At 52.1% G+C, this 15,956-nt stretch overlaps 1 protein-coding gene across 5 annotated transcripts in view; it reads left to right on the forward strand.

Moving 5' to 3' along the window:
- CTU2 (cytosolic thiouridylase subunit 2) overlaps window positions 1-15,956 on the forward strand; it is a 42,157-nt gene that overhangs the window by 9,127 nt on the left and 17,074 nt on the right. For all 5 annotated transcript variants that reach the window (XM_077288411.1, XM_077288410.1, XM_077288409.1 and 2 more), the window contains exons 10-11: window positions 1,783-1,874; window positions 6,302-6,402. In XM_077288411.1, the coding sequence (XP_077144526.1) occupies window positions 1,783-1,874; window positions 6,302-6,402 (193 nt within the window). The remainder of the gene's footprint in view (window positions 1-1,782; window positions 1,875-6,301; window positions 6,403-15,956) is intronic.

Consider the following 15,956-nt stretch of genomic DNA (forward strand, 5'->3'; position numbering starts at 1 on the left):
TGACCTCTTCTGGATGGGAGGCTTAGGTTGTGGTGTGACCTCTTCTGGATGGGGGGCTTAGGTTGTGCTGTGGCCTCTTATGGATGGGGGGGTCTTAGGTTGTGGTGTGACCTCTTCTGGATGGGGGGCTTAGGTTGTGGTGTGACCTCTTCTGGATGGGGGGCTTGGGTTGTGGTGTGACCTCTTATGGATGGGGGGCTTAGGTTGTGGTGTGGCCTCTTATGGATGGGGGGCTTAGGTTGTGGTGTGGCCTCTTCTGGATGGGGGCTTAGGTTGTGGTTTGACCTCTTCTGGATGAGGGGCTCTGGTTGTGGTGTGGCCTCTTATGGATGGGGGGCTTAGGTTGTGCTGTGACCTCTTATGGATGGGGGGGCTTAGGTTGTGGTGTGACCTCTTCTGGATGGGGGGCTTAGGTTGTGGTGTGACCTCTTCTGGATGGGAGGCTTAGGTTGTGGTGTGACCTCTTCTGGATGGGAGGCTTAGGTTGTGGTGTGACCTCTTCTGGATGCGGGCTTAGGTTGTGGTTTGACCTCTTCTGGATGAGGGGCTCTGGTTGTGGCGTGGCCTCTTATGGATGGGGGGCTTAGGTTGTGGTGTGACCTCTTCTGGATGGAGGCTTAGGTTGTGGTTTGACCTCTTCTGGATGAGGGACTCTGGTTGTGGTGTGGCCTCTTGTGGATAGGGGGCTTAGGTTGTGGTGTGCCCTCTTCTGGATGGGGGCTTAGGTTGTGGTTTGACCTCTTCTGGATGAGGGGCTCTGGTTGTGGTGTGGCCTCTTATGGATGGGGGGCTTAGGTTGTGCTGTGACCTCTTATGGACGTGGGGGGCTTAGGTTGTGGTGTGACCTCTTCTGGATGGGGGGCTTAGGTTGTGGTGTGACCTCTTCTGGATGGGGGGCTTAGGTTGTGGTGTGACCTCTTCTGGATGGGAGGCTTAGGTTGTGGTGTGACCTCTTCTGGATGGGGGGCTTAGGTTGTGCTGTGGCCTCTTATGGATGGGGGGGTCTTAGGTTGTGGTGTGACCTCTTCTGGATGGGGGGCTTAGGTTGTGGTGTGACCTCTTCTGGATGGGGGCTTAGGTTGTAGTTTGACCTCTTCTGGATGGGGGGCTCAGGTTGTGCTGTGACCTCTTCTGGATGGGGGGCTTAGGTTGTGGTGTGACCTCTTCTGGATGGGGGGCTCAGGTTGTGGTGTGGCCTCTACAGGATAGAGGGGGGGCTCAGGTTGTGGTGTGGCCTCTCCTGGATAGAGAGGGGGGGCTCAGGTTGTGGTGTGGCCTCTCCTGTATAGAGGGGGGGGCCTCATGTTGTGTTGTGGTGTGGCCTCTCCTGTATAGAGGGGGGGGGGGCCTCAGGTTGTGGTGTGGCCTCTCCTGGATAGAGGGTGCTCATGTTGTGGTGTGACCTCTCATGGATAGAGGGGGGCTCAGGTTGTGGTGTGGCCTCTCTTGGATAAGAGGGGGGGCTCAGGTTGTCGTGTGGCCTCTCCTGGATAGAGGGGGGCTTAGGTTGTGGTGTGGCCTCTCCTGGTTAGGGGTGGCTCAGGTTGTGGTGTGGCCTCTCCTGGATAGGGGGGGCTCAGGTTGTGGTGTGGCCTCTCCTGGATAGGGGGGGCTCAGGTTGTGGTGTGGCCTCTCCTGGATGGGGGGGGCTCAGGTTGTGATGTGGCCTCTCCTGGATAGAGGGGAGCTCAAGTTGTGGTGCGGCTTCTCTAAAAATGTTTGTATAAATCTTGCAGCATTTTTCAGGTTTAATGAGCATAAATGTGTTTGTGTCTATCCCAGGCTCCTGAGAACAGCAGCCTCCAGCACCTCTCTGAGTGTTTTATCACCAAGCTGCAGGCAGAATTTCCCTCCACAGTGAGCACCGTGTACAGGTGAATATTCCCACTACTTTCCTTTCTCTTCATCTCCAGTCTCCATCAGAGACAAATCAGCTTCTTCCAATCGGAGGGGCGGGTAAGGGGGGCCTCGGAGGGCCCCCCCCCCCCACAAGGAGCTCCCCCCTCCAAGGGGACCCCCCACACCCAGAGGACACCCCACCTCCGAGGACCCCCCACCGAAGGGACACCCCCACCAAAGGGACCCCCCCTTCAGAGGGGACCCCCTACTGAAAGGACCACCCTTCCAAAGGGACCCTCCCCTTCTGAGGGGACCCCCCTACCGAAGGGACCTCCCTTCCGAAGGGACTACTCCTCCGAGGGGACCCCCCACCGAAGGGACTACTCCGACAGGACCCCCACCGAAGGGACCTCCCTTCCGAAGGGACTACTCCGAGGGGACACCCACACCGAAGGGAACCCCCACACCGAGGTGACCCCCACACCGAGGTGACCCCCCACCGAAGGGACCCCCTCCAAGGGGACCTCTCCACCGAAGGGTGCCCCCCTTCCTAAGTGACCCCCCTTTTCGAGGGGACCCCTTCTTCCGAAGGGACCCCCCTTCCGAGGGGATCCCCCCAGCGTGGGGACCCCCCTACCAAAGGGACCCCCCTACCTCAGGGACCCCCCACCGAAGGGGGGCCTCCACCTCCGGGACCCCCCTTCCAAGTGAACCCCTCCTTCCGAAGGGAAACCCTTCATGAAGGGACCCCCACCGAGTGGACCCTCCCACCAAGGGGACGCCCCTACCGAAGGGACCCCTCTTCCGAAGAGACCCCCCCCGAGGGGACCTCTCCTTCCGAGGGGACCCCTCACACCGAAGGGACCCCTCTTTTGTAGTGACCTCCACACTGGAGGGACCACCCTCCGAGGGGACCCCCCCTACCGAAGGGACCCCCCTTCTGTAGTGACCTCCCACACCAAAAGGACACCCCACCGAAGGGACCCCCGTCCGAGAGGACCCCCCACTGAGGAGATCCCCCCCCCTTCCAAAGGGACCCAATCATCAAAGGGACCCCCCATCCAAGGGGTCCCCCCTTCCGAAGTGATCCCCCCTTCCGAAGGGACCCCCACCCACTGTAAGGGACCCCCCCCATCGAAAGGACCCCCTTCCAAAAGGACCCCTCCTACCGATGGGACACCCCCCTTCCGAAGGGACCTCCACCGAAGGGACCCCCTTTCTGAAGGGACCCCCCACTTCAATGGGGGCCCCTCAACGACGGGAACCCCAATCCGAGGGGACCCCCCTACCGAAGAGATCCCCCTTCCGAAGGGACCCTCCTTTCCAAGGGGACCCCCACCCGATAGGACCCCCCACTGAGGGGGTCCCTCACCGATGGGAACCCCAATCTGAGGGGATCCCCCTTCCGAAGAGACACCCCCGTTCCAAAGGGACCCCCCCTCTGAGGGGACCCCCACCGAAGGGACCCCTCTACCCAAGGGACCCCCATCCGAGTGGACCCCTCCTTCCGAAGGAACCCCCCACTGAGGGGTACACCCCCTCTAAAGGGACCCCCCTTCTGAAGGCACCCTCTCTTCCGAGGGGACCCCCCTTTCGAAGGGACCCCCCCACTGATGGAACCTCCCCTATCGAACGGGCACCCCCTCCGAGGGGACCCCCTTCCATTCCAAGTTGACCCCTCCTTCCGAAGGGACCCCCACCTTCCGAAGGGGTCCCTTTGGAATGGGTAGTCCTTTCGGTGGGGGTCCTTTGGATGGGGGGTCCCCTCGGAGGGGGGTCCCTGCGTTTGGGGGTCCCCTCGGAGGGGGGAGTCCTTTAGGTGGGGTTCCCTCCTAAGGGTGGGTTCCCTTCGGTGGGGGGGTCCCTTTCGGAAGGGGGACCCTTTGATGGGAGCTTCCCTTCGGTGGGGGTCCCCTCGAAAGGGGTGGTCCCTTCAGTGGTCCCCTCAAAAGGGGGGATCTCTTCGGTGGGTGGGCCCCCCGGAAAGGGAGGGGTCCCCTCGGAGGGGGGGTCCTTTGGTGGGAGAGTCCCCTCGGAAGGGGGGGACGCTTTTGGAAGGGGCGGGCCCTTTGATGGGAGGGTCCCCTCAAAAGGGGGGTCCCTTCAGTGGAGGAGTCCTTTCTAGTGGTTGGGTACCCTTGGTGGGGGTTCCACTCGGTGGGGAGATCCCTTACATGGGGGGTTCCCTCGGAAGCGGTGGTCCCCTCGAAAGGGTGGATCCCTTCTGTGGGGGGATCCTTTCTGGTGGGGGAGTCCCCTCGGAGGGCGGGTCCCTTCGGTGGGAGGGTCCCCTCGGAGGGGTTCCCTTTCAGAAGGGGGTGCCCTTCGATGGGAGGGTTCCCTCGGAGGGCAGTCCCTTTGGTGGGGGGGTCCCCTTGGAGGGGTCCTTTCGGGTGGCAGGTCCCTTTGAAAGTGGGGGTCCTTTCGGTGGGGAGTTCCCTCGGTGGGGGTCCCTATCGGAAGAGGGGCCTTCGATGGGAGGGTCCCCTCGGAGGGGTGTCCCTACGGTGGGAGGGTCTCTTTGGTGGGGTGTTACCCTCGGAAGGGGGATCCCTTCGGTGGGGGGTCCCTTCTGTGGAGGGATCTTTTCGGATGGGGGGTCCCTTCAGTGGGAGGGTCCCCTCAGAAAGGGGGGCCCTTCAATTGGAGGGTCCCCTCAGAGGGAGGGTTCCTTTGATGGGAGGATGCCCTCGGAGGGGGGGTCCCTGCGGTGGATGGGTCCTTTCAGGTGGAGGGTCCCCTCGTAGGGGGGTCCCTTTTGGTGGGGGTTTCCTCGGAAGGGGGTCCCTCTGATGGAGGGGTCCTTTTAGGTGGGGTGGTCCCTTCGGTTGCGGGGTCCCCTCACAAGGTGGGTCCCTTTGGTGGAGGGTCCCATTGAAAGTGGGGGCCCATTCGGTGGGGAGTTCCCTCCATGGGAGTATTTTCGTGAGGGGGGATCCCTTCAGTGGGGGTTCCTTTGAAAGTGGGGGTCCTTTCGGAGGGGGGTCCCTCGGGGGGGTCCCTTTGAAAGTGGGGGTCCTTTCGGAGGGGGGTCCCTCGGGGGGCTATCTTCGGAGGGGGGGTCCCCTCGGAGGGAGGGTCTCTTCGGTGGGGGTTCCCCTCGAAAGGGTTTGTCCCTTCGGTGGAGGGGTCCTTTCGGGTGGGGGGTCCCTTCGGTCGGGGGGTCCCCTCGGGTGGAGGGGTTCCCTCGAAAGGGGGGTCCCTTCTGTGGGAGGTCCCCTCAAAGGGGTAATCCCTTTGGTTGGGGGATCCCTTCGAAAGGGGGGTCCCTTTTGTGGAGGGGTCCTTTCGGGTGGGGGGTTCCTTCGGAAGGGGTGGTCCCCTCGGAGGGGAGCTCCCTTCGGTGTTGTGGTCTCCTCAGTGGGGGTCCCTTTTGTGGAGGGGTCCTTTTGGGTGTGGGGGGGTCCTTCGAAAGGGTGGGTCCCTTCTGTGGGGGGGATCCTTTCGAGTTGGGGGGTCCCCTTGGTGGTGGGGTCCCTACGGAGGTGGGGTATCTTCGGTGGGAGGGTCCCCTCGGAAGGGGGGGGTCCCTTTCAGAAGGGGGGCCTTCGATGGGAAGGTCCCCTTGGAGGGGGGGTCCCTTCGGTGGGGGGTCCCCTCGGAGGGGGTTCCCTTCTGTGGAGGAGTCCTTTCAGATGTAGGGTCCCTTCAGTGGGGGGTCCCCTCGTAGGGGGGTCCCTTTTGGTGGGGAATTCCCTCGGAAGGGTGGTCCCCTCAAAAGGGGGGGTCCCTTTGAAAGTGGGGGTCCTTTCGATGGGGAGTTCCCTCGGTGGGGGTCCCCTCGGAGGGGGGTCCCTTCGGTTGGAGGGTCCCCTCGGAAGTGGAGTCTTTTTCTGAAGGGGGGGCCCTTTGATGGGAGGGTCCCCTTGGAGGGGAGTCCCTTCGGTGAGGAGGTCCCTTCGGTGGGGGGGGTCCCTTCGGTGGAGGGATCCTATCGGATGGGGGTCCCCTTTGGTGGGGGGGTCCTTTCGGGTGGGGGGTCTCTTTGAAAGAGGGGGTCCTTTCAGAGGGGTATCCCTCGGAGGGGGGGTCCCTTTGGTGGAGGGGTCCTTCCGGGTGGGGGTTCCCTCGGAAGCGGAGGTGTCCCCTCGGAGGGGTTCTCCTTGGAAGGGGAGGTCCCTTTGGGTAGGGGGGCTTCGATGGGAAGGTCCCCTCGGAAGGGGGGTCCCTTTGGTGGAGGGGTCCCCTCGGAAGGGGTGGTCCCCTCGAAAGGGGGGTCCCTTTGGTGGAGGGGGTCCCTTCTGTGGGGGGGTCCCCTCGGGGGGGATCCCTTAGATGGCGGGTCCCTTCAAAGAGTGGGTCCTTTCGGAAGGGGGGGTCCCTTTGGTAGAGTGTCCCTTCGGTGGGGGGTCCTCAGAGGGGCATCCTCTTTATGATGGACAGCAATAAGTGCAGATACAATTAATTCTCCATTATTCTGATGTGATATTAGAAGCGTTTCTGTTGTTTTTTTTTATTTCAGGACAAGTGAGAAGCTGAATATCTCCTGGGCCGAAGCTGCCGCTGAGAACGTCCAGCAGGAAAGATGTCTGATGTGCATGTGCAGTTTGGACACACGTGTTGGTGAGGACTATGGCTCAGATCATCTTCTGCCCCATTTCTCAAAGGGAATGTGCTATCAAAACATTTTTTTCAACAATTGTATTAATGTTTTTTTTTTTAAATAATTACTTTAACCCCTTTGCGGCCTCCACCGTACTAGTACAGCACAGGTTGCTTTCCTCCCTTTGATGTGGGCTGCGGCGGTGAGCACACATCTTTCCCAGCACATGGCAGCTGTTTTGAACAGTAACATGTGCCCACAATAGCCGCGGGTGGTTTTGGGATCCCCCTGCGGCTATTAACTTGTTAAATGCCACTGTCAAACTCTGACAGCGGCATTTAACGCGCTCTTCCGGACATTGGGCTCGTAATCCGCCCATCGGGCCAGAAACCTGCCCACCCTATGACCAACGTCACGTGATCATGGGTAACCGGTGTGTTGGCATGAGAAAATGTTTTTAAAAATGGTAAAGAAAATTAAATATAAAGTTTAAATCACCCCCCTTTCCCCCATTCAAAATGAAACAATAAAAAAAATTGCCCAATCTATCAATGTAAAAAAAGGATTAACCTGATCGCTAAACAGCGTAGCTAGAAAAAAATGTAAAAACGCCAGATTTACGTATTTTTGGTTGCTGCGACGTTGCATTAAAATGCAATAAGGGGCGATCAAAAGAACGCATCTGCCCAACATGGTATCAATAAGAACGTCAGCTCGGCACGCAAAAAATAAGCCCTCACCCGACCCGAGGTCACGAAAAATGGAGACGCTACGAGTATCGGAAAATGGTGCAATATTTTATTTTTTTAACCCCTTTACCCCCAAGGGTGGTTTGCACGTTAATGACCGGGCCAATTTTTACAATTCTGACCACTGTCCCTTTATGAGATTATAACTCTGGAACGCTTCAACGGATCCCAGTGATCCCTGTTTTCTCGTGACATATTGTACTTCTTGATAGTGGTAAAATTTCTTTGATATTACCTGTTTATTTGTGAAAAAAAAACGGAAATTTGGCGAAAATTTTGAAAATTTCGCAATTTTCCAACTTTGAATTTTGATGCAATTAAATCACAGAGATATGTCATACAAAATACTTAATAAATAACATTTCCCACATGTCTACTTTACATCAGCACAATTTTGGAACCAAATTTTTTTTTTGTTAGGGAGTTATAAGGGTTAAAAGTTGACCAGCAATTTCTCATTACTCTGTCGCCTCATTTGGGAACAGAGGACCATGGGTGTTATGCTGCTGTCCACTAGGAGGCGACACTATGCATAATCTGAAAAAGATTAACTGTGGCTCCTCCTGTGCAGTATACACCCCTGGACGGCGTCAGCCTCCTCCAGTTTTTGCTTAGTGTCGCATAGGAGGCAAGATTTTTAACTCCTTTTTTTTCCGACGGATTACAGATGAAGAAAAGTGGGTCTCCTGTGAGACTCCCGGCATGGCTCCTTCCTCGGCCCCCTATTACGGGGTGCCCGGTTGAAGTAGAGATGGCTATTCCCCATGCCGCTCCTTCCCCAGTCCCTCGGGTGCTGGTTCGAAGTCGAGACTCCCCCTCCTTTCCCAATTCCTTTTGGTTTCTGGGTTGAGGTCGAGGCGAGGATAAAGCCCCCTGAAGGTGACAACAGCACCCTCCCTAATCCCCCTCTGGGGGTATTAGGTTGAGACGCCTCAGGTAGGGCCTGTACAGGCAGCATTCTACAGCTCCCAGCAATGGGCCAGCACACTGCGCCTGCATCCAGGGACCCCAGCCCAGCTGCGGGCTCCTGTCGGGGCCGGGGGGAGTGCAGGCAGGCATGGCACATACAGACAAAGGGCTCCCTGCGCCCCCGTCTCTGCGGCAGCACCAGCTCTATACTGCCTCAGGGGGACTCCTCACAGGGCCCCCCTCCCGCTTACAGCCCCACCGCTACCCTGCCTTTAAATCCGGGGGGTCCGGTTCAGATCCGACACCCCCCCCCCCCCCTGGACTTCCGCGCCGGCCTGGAGCCTTTCTGGGCATCAGGCATCTAATTTAGGCCCCGGCTTCGGCCTAGCTGTAGCCGCCGCATCCTCTCCGCCCCCGGATGACAAATATGACACTCTACAGTGTCATAAAGGGGGTGGATCCAGACAGAAAGGGCACGTTTTTACACAGCTTTGCCGCCTTTTTCTCAGCTCTCCGCCCCCTGCCTCTTCTCCTCGGCGGCCATTTCTACTGCAGCAAGGATTAACCCTGCATCTCCCGGTCAGCAGGACCAGGCCAGCCAGTCTCCGGGGGGCACAAGACTGTGGATCTTCGGCGCTGGACCTAGGGGCATACTGGTGGGGTAAGATTACAGCTGGGTTGTTTTACTCGGCTGTGAATCCATATTACCTATAAGGCTCCCCTATAGGTTTCTCTACCCCTGTAAGGTCCTTTGCATAGCAGCCCTTCTGCACTCTGTGTACTAGCCGGGCTCAAGGTCCAAGAGAACCAGGCAGGACTGCTATTATGCATTCTGTACAGCCTGCTGGACCGCTCACCCCAGTGGCAGCACGTAACGCGCTGCCAGGACTGCATCCAGACTACTGCGTCAGAGCCCCAAGAATCCCCTGCCAATGCCACGGTATCTAATGCCACGCTGGAATGGGTCATTCAGAGGTCGCAATCTATGACGCAGTCTATAGATAACCAAAGCTCCACATTGCTTCAGGCTCTGCAGTGTCATGCCTCGGCTATGACCGCTACCCAGCAAAGGGAGAGCTTGACTCAGGAACAGAACGACCTGGCACATCCACGTCTAGGTCAGGACGCAAGTGGACAAATAGGACAAGTCCATCTGCGTCATCCCATAGCACACGGTCATCCCCTTCTAGGGAGAGACACCATAGTTCTGTTGAGGGAGGATCTAAATTGATCCTTCACGGTTAACTCAGTGATTTCCAAATTAATATACAAGGTGTTGCCGGCAACTGAAAATGACCAGACGGAGACGTGTGTCTCTGTTTGGGGGGGATCAAGCTGATCTCTCTGGCTCCCGTTTATTCTGTATGACTTATCATAGTCATAGAAATTATACTTCAACCAATCAGCATAAGAACACGCTCACAGTTCTTAACCTATAAGAATGCAGGAACAGTCTGCGTCAAAGTTTTGTAGAACAATACACCCTCAGTCTCATGTTCTGTTTAGATTGCAACAATCAAGGTCTCATAACAGCTGTAAACTTTAGCCTAGTAACAAAATTTATATCAAAACAACAAAATGGAGTCGAAAAGCACAAAATGGAGAATCTTTCTTCATTTCTTCCTTCACATTCCCCCCTAGATAAATTTTGTTAATTAATGTCCAGCATCAGAGGTACTATCCCAAGCTATAAGCTCGAGGGGTACTGGTCTTCACATGGCTGGTGCCATGTTACCAGTTATGGCTGTTGCGGCGTACCCGTCCCCCCTGTATACTAGAATTTACGAATAACAATTATTGATAACAGTAGTGGGGATCTTTTGAAGATAGCCATGCGCTTGGCTTCAACATCTTCATCAGATAACTTTGTGAAATCGGTGTAGAGAAGAGCAGGGGTGGCAACGCTTTTGGTTTCATCATTAGTTGTCTTAGTGCAGAATTTCCTAATACATACAGAAATACACCAAAGAACAAGTTTTAGTATTACATACATAACAAGGATAAAGGCAACAATATATAACAAACTTTGCAAGATTCCAGCTATCCAGCCCCCAAATCCCTTAAACCAATTTGCTGGATTAAGAAAGGAGAAGGTGTCTGCCCACCAACTGTCCTTATTACGGTCATTGTCTTTATTATATTGATCTCTGAGTCTTTGAATGTCCTCTAACTTTAACTTCATAGTGCTATTGGGATATATATAATGACAGCAAGCAGGTCCAATAATCTGACACATACCACCCTGTGCTGCTGTTAAGTAATCCAGTACTACAGTGTGTTGATTAGTGACTATGATAAGTTGGTTTTGAACAGCAACAGTAGTATTAAGTATATCCAATATATCCCAAATTTGATCATCTAAATAATCTGTGGCCCTAAGCAATTTATCCCACATTTGTGTAATCATAGGGTAAATGGAGATAGAACTGACAATTTTATTGGCTATATCCATCTGTACTACTAATCTTTCATGATATTGTACAAACTTATTATTCAAGAAAGTTGGGGATTTTGGGCTGTCCCATGCGGTTACCAATATTATATGGAAATACGAAAAACCAAAACATTATGTCCCCTTATTTGCTACTAGTGTGTTCGACCAGCTTGCAGTGCGATGCGTAGATCCACGTCGACCTTCCTTCCAGCTTTACTGACATAGGAGTGATGAGGAGGACTTGGTAGGGACCGTTATACAAGGGTTCTAGTCCATATTTTCTGACATGGCTTTTCATGACCACGAAACCACCAAACTTTAAATTGTGACAAGTGTCGGTTTCTGCTGAATCTGGAAGGCAAGAAAAAAACTAAAACATGGGTGTTAGCAAGATTTTTACTAAGCTGAATAACATATTGAACAGCACTGTCAGTTTCTTCTGATAACTACTGAGGCTGGAAATTTGCAACTGGGGACCTAGCACCAAACAATATCTCATATGGAAACAGGCCATGTTTTGCCTCAGGGGTAGTACGAATATGGTACAGTACAATGGGTAGGAGCTCTGGCCATGGAGCCGTAGTCTCCTGCATCATTTTGGTCAATTGTCCCTTCAGTGTGCCATTCAGCCTCTCAACTTTCCCACTGGATTGTGGATAGTACAGAGTATGGAGGGCTACAGTGGATCCAAGCATTATCAAAACCTCCTGATACACATGAGACGACTTCTGGAACACTATATCTGCATATGACTTCCATCACCAGTTTCTTCGCTGTGGTTTTTGCAGTCATGTTGGTAACGGGGAATGCTTCCGGCCAACTGGAGAACATATCAACAACCATCAGACAATATTCATACCTTCCAGACTTAGGCAACGTGATATGGTCCACTTGGAGCCTTTGGAAAGGATAGTCAGGCTTAGCAAGGTGCTTCGGGGGTACACGTTGAAGTTGACCAGGATTGCAGGTCTGACAGATGTTACATGCACGGTTGAGTGCTGTCAGGACGGTAGAAATACCTGGAGCCCAGTAGAATTTTTGTACATTTTTTTCCTCGATGTGTAGGCCCATGTGCCCACATGGCAATAGCAGGGTACATCCGCTTAGGGAGACACACAAGTTGGTCCTTTTTCCAGAGACCATTGTCCATACATATTCCATCAGCCTTCCACTGCTTCACTTCTTCCTTTGGGGACATTCTCTGCATCGTCATTAAGCGGTCTCACGGGGTCTGACAGAAAACTTCAGTCTGGCGTGGATCATCAGGTTCCTGTAGAGTCAGTGTTTCTTGTAACTGTTTATGCTGAGAGCGTGTGGTCACCATAGCTGGTAAATGGTCTGTTCAACGGTTAGGAAAGCAGCAGCTTTTTGCTTCCATATCCGCAAAAGTGTTACCAACAGTGTGTGGACTTTTCCTAGGACCGTGCTCCTTAATTTTGTTAATGGCCACCTGGGTAGGTAATTTGATTGAGTCCATGAGGGTTTTAACAGCTTCAGCATTCTTCACTGGAGTCCCAGCAGTAGAAATAAACCCTCGATTGGCCCATAGGGCTCCGAAATCATGAGCAATACCAAATGCATACTGTGAGTCTGTGTATATATTAGCCCGCCTGTCTTTGGCCAGAATACATGCAGTAGACAGAGCCTGAAGTTCTACTTCTTGTGCTGACTGTAAGGGAGGGAGTGCAGCTCCGTGCACTACAGCATCTGCCGTAGTAACAGCGTATCCGGTGTGGAATCTGCCAAAATCATCAGCATATCTTGAACCGTCTTTCAGGGCATTGTAGAGAGGTTGCATTATGCGGGATGCGTCCGATATCCACTGACAACAAATAGTACATAGTCCAAGAAAACGCTGGAGTTCAGTCTCATCTTTTGGAAAAGGAAGGCAGCTGACGGCTATTTTTCTTTCTTTTGAGAGGTGTCTGACACCCTGAAGGAGACAGTGACCCAAAAATATCACTTGACCAAGGCAGAACCGAAGTTTCGAGGCCGAAACCCGACAGTTCAGATCTGCCAGATACCTGAGGAGGCTAACAGTGGCAACAATGGCTTCCTGCTCTGTTCGTGCACACAACAAAAGATCAGCCACATATTTTTTGCAAACTGATTGGGACTGTTTTGGGCCCCTTGTGGCATAACTGTCCACGTCAATTGTCGTCCCTGATAAGTGAATGCAAACAGAAACTGGCAAGGCATCGGCGAGGTCGATGACTGTGAACCAAGCAGCATCCTGAGATATCTGGGACAAAAGAGTATGTGGATTAGGCATCGGAGTTTCCAGAACAGTAGCTGCATTAACTGCCCGTAGATCTTGTACCAGCCGGTACATAGGGGGTTGGCCGAGTGGGGGCTTTTCTTAACGGGAAACAAGGGCGTGTTACATGGGGAAACACAGGGTATCAGGGCACCATTATCGAGTAACGTTTGTATTTGCTCCTTGAGGCACCGCTCCTGATCATGTTTCAAAGGGTATTGATAGACTTTGGGAAAAGGGGCACCAGGTTTGAGAAACACTTTTACTGGTTCTACAGGCATTATTGGGGGAGAATCTGGGTCTATCAGGACCATCATAACCGTAGGAAGGGCATGTAGGATACACATCTCATTATGTTCATCTGCATAGGGGTTATATAACGTAAGGACCATCTGACCATCATCTTGGAATTATATTCTGGAGCGGAACTGTGATAATAAATCTGCCCCCAGTAAATTTACCGGACATAAGGGAGAGATTAGGAACTGAGCCATGACTTCAGGGAAGGGTCCCACAGGGATAGGTTTTATAAGAGTATGTTTATTGGGCCTGCCATCTACTCCAATTAAAACAAGCTCTTGGTCTGAGAATTGAATAGGGATATCCGTAGGTACATCTGATGACCTGATTATAGAGTTGGCCGCCCCAGTGTCTACCATGAACTTAACAAGGGTGTCCCCAACAGGAAGCGTGACAGATGAGCATGCCACAGGTTTGGTGAAGGATATTGTGATGGCAGACCCTGGTTGGCCACCCCTTCAGTATGGGCGATTATCAGGATTTTGAGGCTGTCTGTAATTGGGGTATCCTCTGGGGTTCCCTGTATTCAGGTTACGACTGGAAGGGGGAACTTGAGGGTAGCATCTGTCAGCAGGGGTGTGACAATCTCTCTGAAAGTGACCGGGCCGGCCACAGCGCCAACACTGCAAGCAAGAACTGGTGCTGCGGGGCTGGGGAGCGATACCTCCAGACATAGGGTTAAAAGAAGTATTTGAGTAGGGGACTGAATTCTATAAGGTGGAAGGGCTGGAATTAGAGTTTGCTGCTGGGCAGGCCACTGATAAGGAACCAGCTGCGTGCTTGTACCTGGGGTGGGGGCTGGAATTGGAGCAGAGATTGCTGCAGCTACAGTTTTAACCTTTGATTTCCCTGTTGATGCAGAACGTGCTAAATTCTTCTGAAAACTTTTAATTACTTTTAATGCATCATCTGGAGTGGAAATCTCAGTATCAGATCTGACTGACATTATTGCCTCTTTTAATTCAGATTTAAGGCCGGACCTTAAAGCTACTACAAAAAGGTGTGTATGGGCTTTTTGTTACAATGAGACCCAGATCTTTAAATACTACCATAAGACACCCATAGAACTACTCGGCAGTCCAGGATATACAGGTCCTTCTCAAAAAATTAGCATATAGTGTAAAATTTCATTATTTACCATAATGTAATGATTACAATTAAACTTTCATATATTATAAATTCATTATCCACCAACTGAAATTTGTCAGGTCTTTTATTGTTTTAATACTGATGATTTTGGCATACAACTCCTGATAACCCAAAAAACCTGTCTCAATAAATTAGCATATCAAGAAAAGGTTCTCTAAACGACCTATTACCCTAATCTTCTGAATCAACTAATTAACTCTAAACACATGCTAAAGATACCTGAGGCTTTTAAAAACTCCCTGCCTGGTTCATTACTCAAAACCCCCATCATGGGTAAGACTAGCAACCTGACAGATGTCAAGAAGGCCATCATTGACACCCTCAAGCAAGAGGGTAAGACCCAGAAAGAAATTTCTCAACAAATAGGCTGTTCCCAGAGTGCTGTATCAAGGCACCTCAATGGTAAGTCTGTTGGAAGGAAACAATGTGGCAGAAAACGCTGTACAACGAGAAGAGGTGACCGGACCCTGAGGAAGATTGTGGAGAAGGACCGATTCCAGACCTTGGGGAACCTGAGGAAGCAGTGGACTGAGTCTGGTGTGGAAACATCCAGAGCCACCGTGCACAGGCGTGTGCAGGAAATGGGCTACAGGTGCCGCATTCCCCAGGTAAAGCCACTTTTGAACCATAAACAGCGGCAGAAGCGCCTGACCTGGGCTACAGAGAAGCAGCACTGGACTGTTGCTAAATTTTGCATGTCATTCGGAAATCAAGGTGCCAGAGTCTGGAGGAAGACTGGGGAGAAGGAAATGCCAAAATGCCTGAAGTCCAGTGTCAAGTACCCACAGTCAGTGATGGTGTGGGGTGCCATGTCAGCTGCTGGTGTTGGTCCACTGTGTTTCATCAAGGGCAGGGTCAATGCAGCTAGCTATCAGGAGATTTTGGAGCACTTCATGCTTCCATCGGCTGAAATGCTTTATGGAGATGAAGATTTCATTTTTCAGCATGACCTGGCACCTGCTCACAGTGCCAAAACCACTGGTAAATGGTTTACTGACCATGGTATTACTGTGCTCAATTGGCCTGCCAACTCTCCTGACCTGAACCCCATAGAGAATCTGTGGGATATTGTGAAGAGAAAGTTGAGAGACGTAAGACCCAACACTCTGGATGAGCTTAAGGCCGCTATTGAAGCATCCTGGGCCTCCATAACATCTCAGCAGTGTCACAGGCTGATTGCCTCCATGCCACGCCGCATTGAAGCAGTCATTTCTGCCAAAGGATTCCCGACCAAGTATTGAGTGCATAACTGAACATTATTATTTGATGGTTTTTTTGTTTGTTATTAAAAAACACTTTTATTTGATTGGACGGGTGAAATATGCTAATTTATTGAGACAGGTTTTTTGGGTTATCAGGAGTTGTATGCCAAAATCATCAGTATTAAAACAATAAAAGACCTGACAAATTTCAGTTGGTGGATAATGAATCTATAATATATGAAAGTTTAATTGTAATCATTACATTATGGTAAATAATGAAATTTTACACTATATGCTAATTTTTTGAGAAGGACCTGTATTGGTGCCTTGGGGTTAAGGGGCATAGGGCTTACAGTCGGGAGTAGAGGCTTAATTTCCTGGGGAGGGACCATATCATCTAACAGGGAGCCCCCCTGATTCAGATTATTATTTTTAATTATTTGTCTTTCTAACACATTAATCTCAGTCACTTTCTCAGTTCCTTCTGGTACCACAAAACATCCAGTTTTTTGTCATAGTAATAGACAACTTTCCCTTTTCAACGTGACAAAACAATCAGAATTCACGTCCTCTG

The sequence above is a fragment of the Ranitomeya variabilis genome, chromosome 2 (assembly GCF_051348905.1).
Source record: "Ranitomeya variabilis isolate aRanVar5 chromosome 2, aRanVar5.hap1, whole genome shotgun sequence".
NCBI lineage: Eukaryota > Metazoa > Chordata > Amphibia > Anura > Dendrobatidae > Ranitomeya > Ranitomeya variabilis.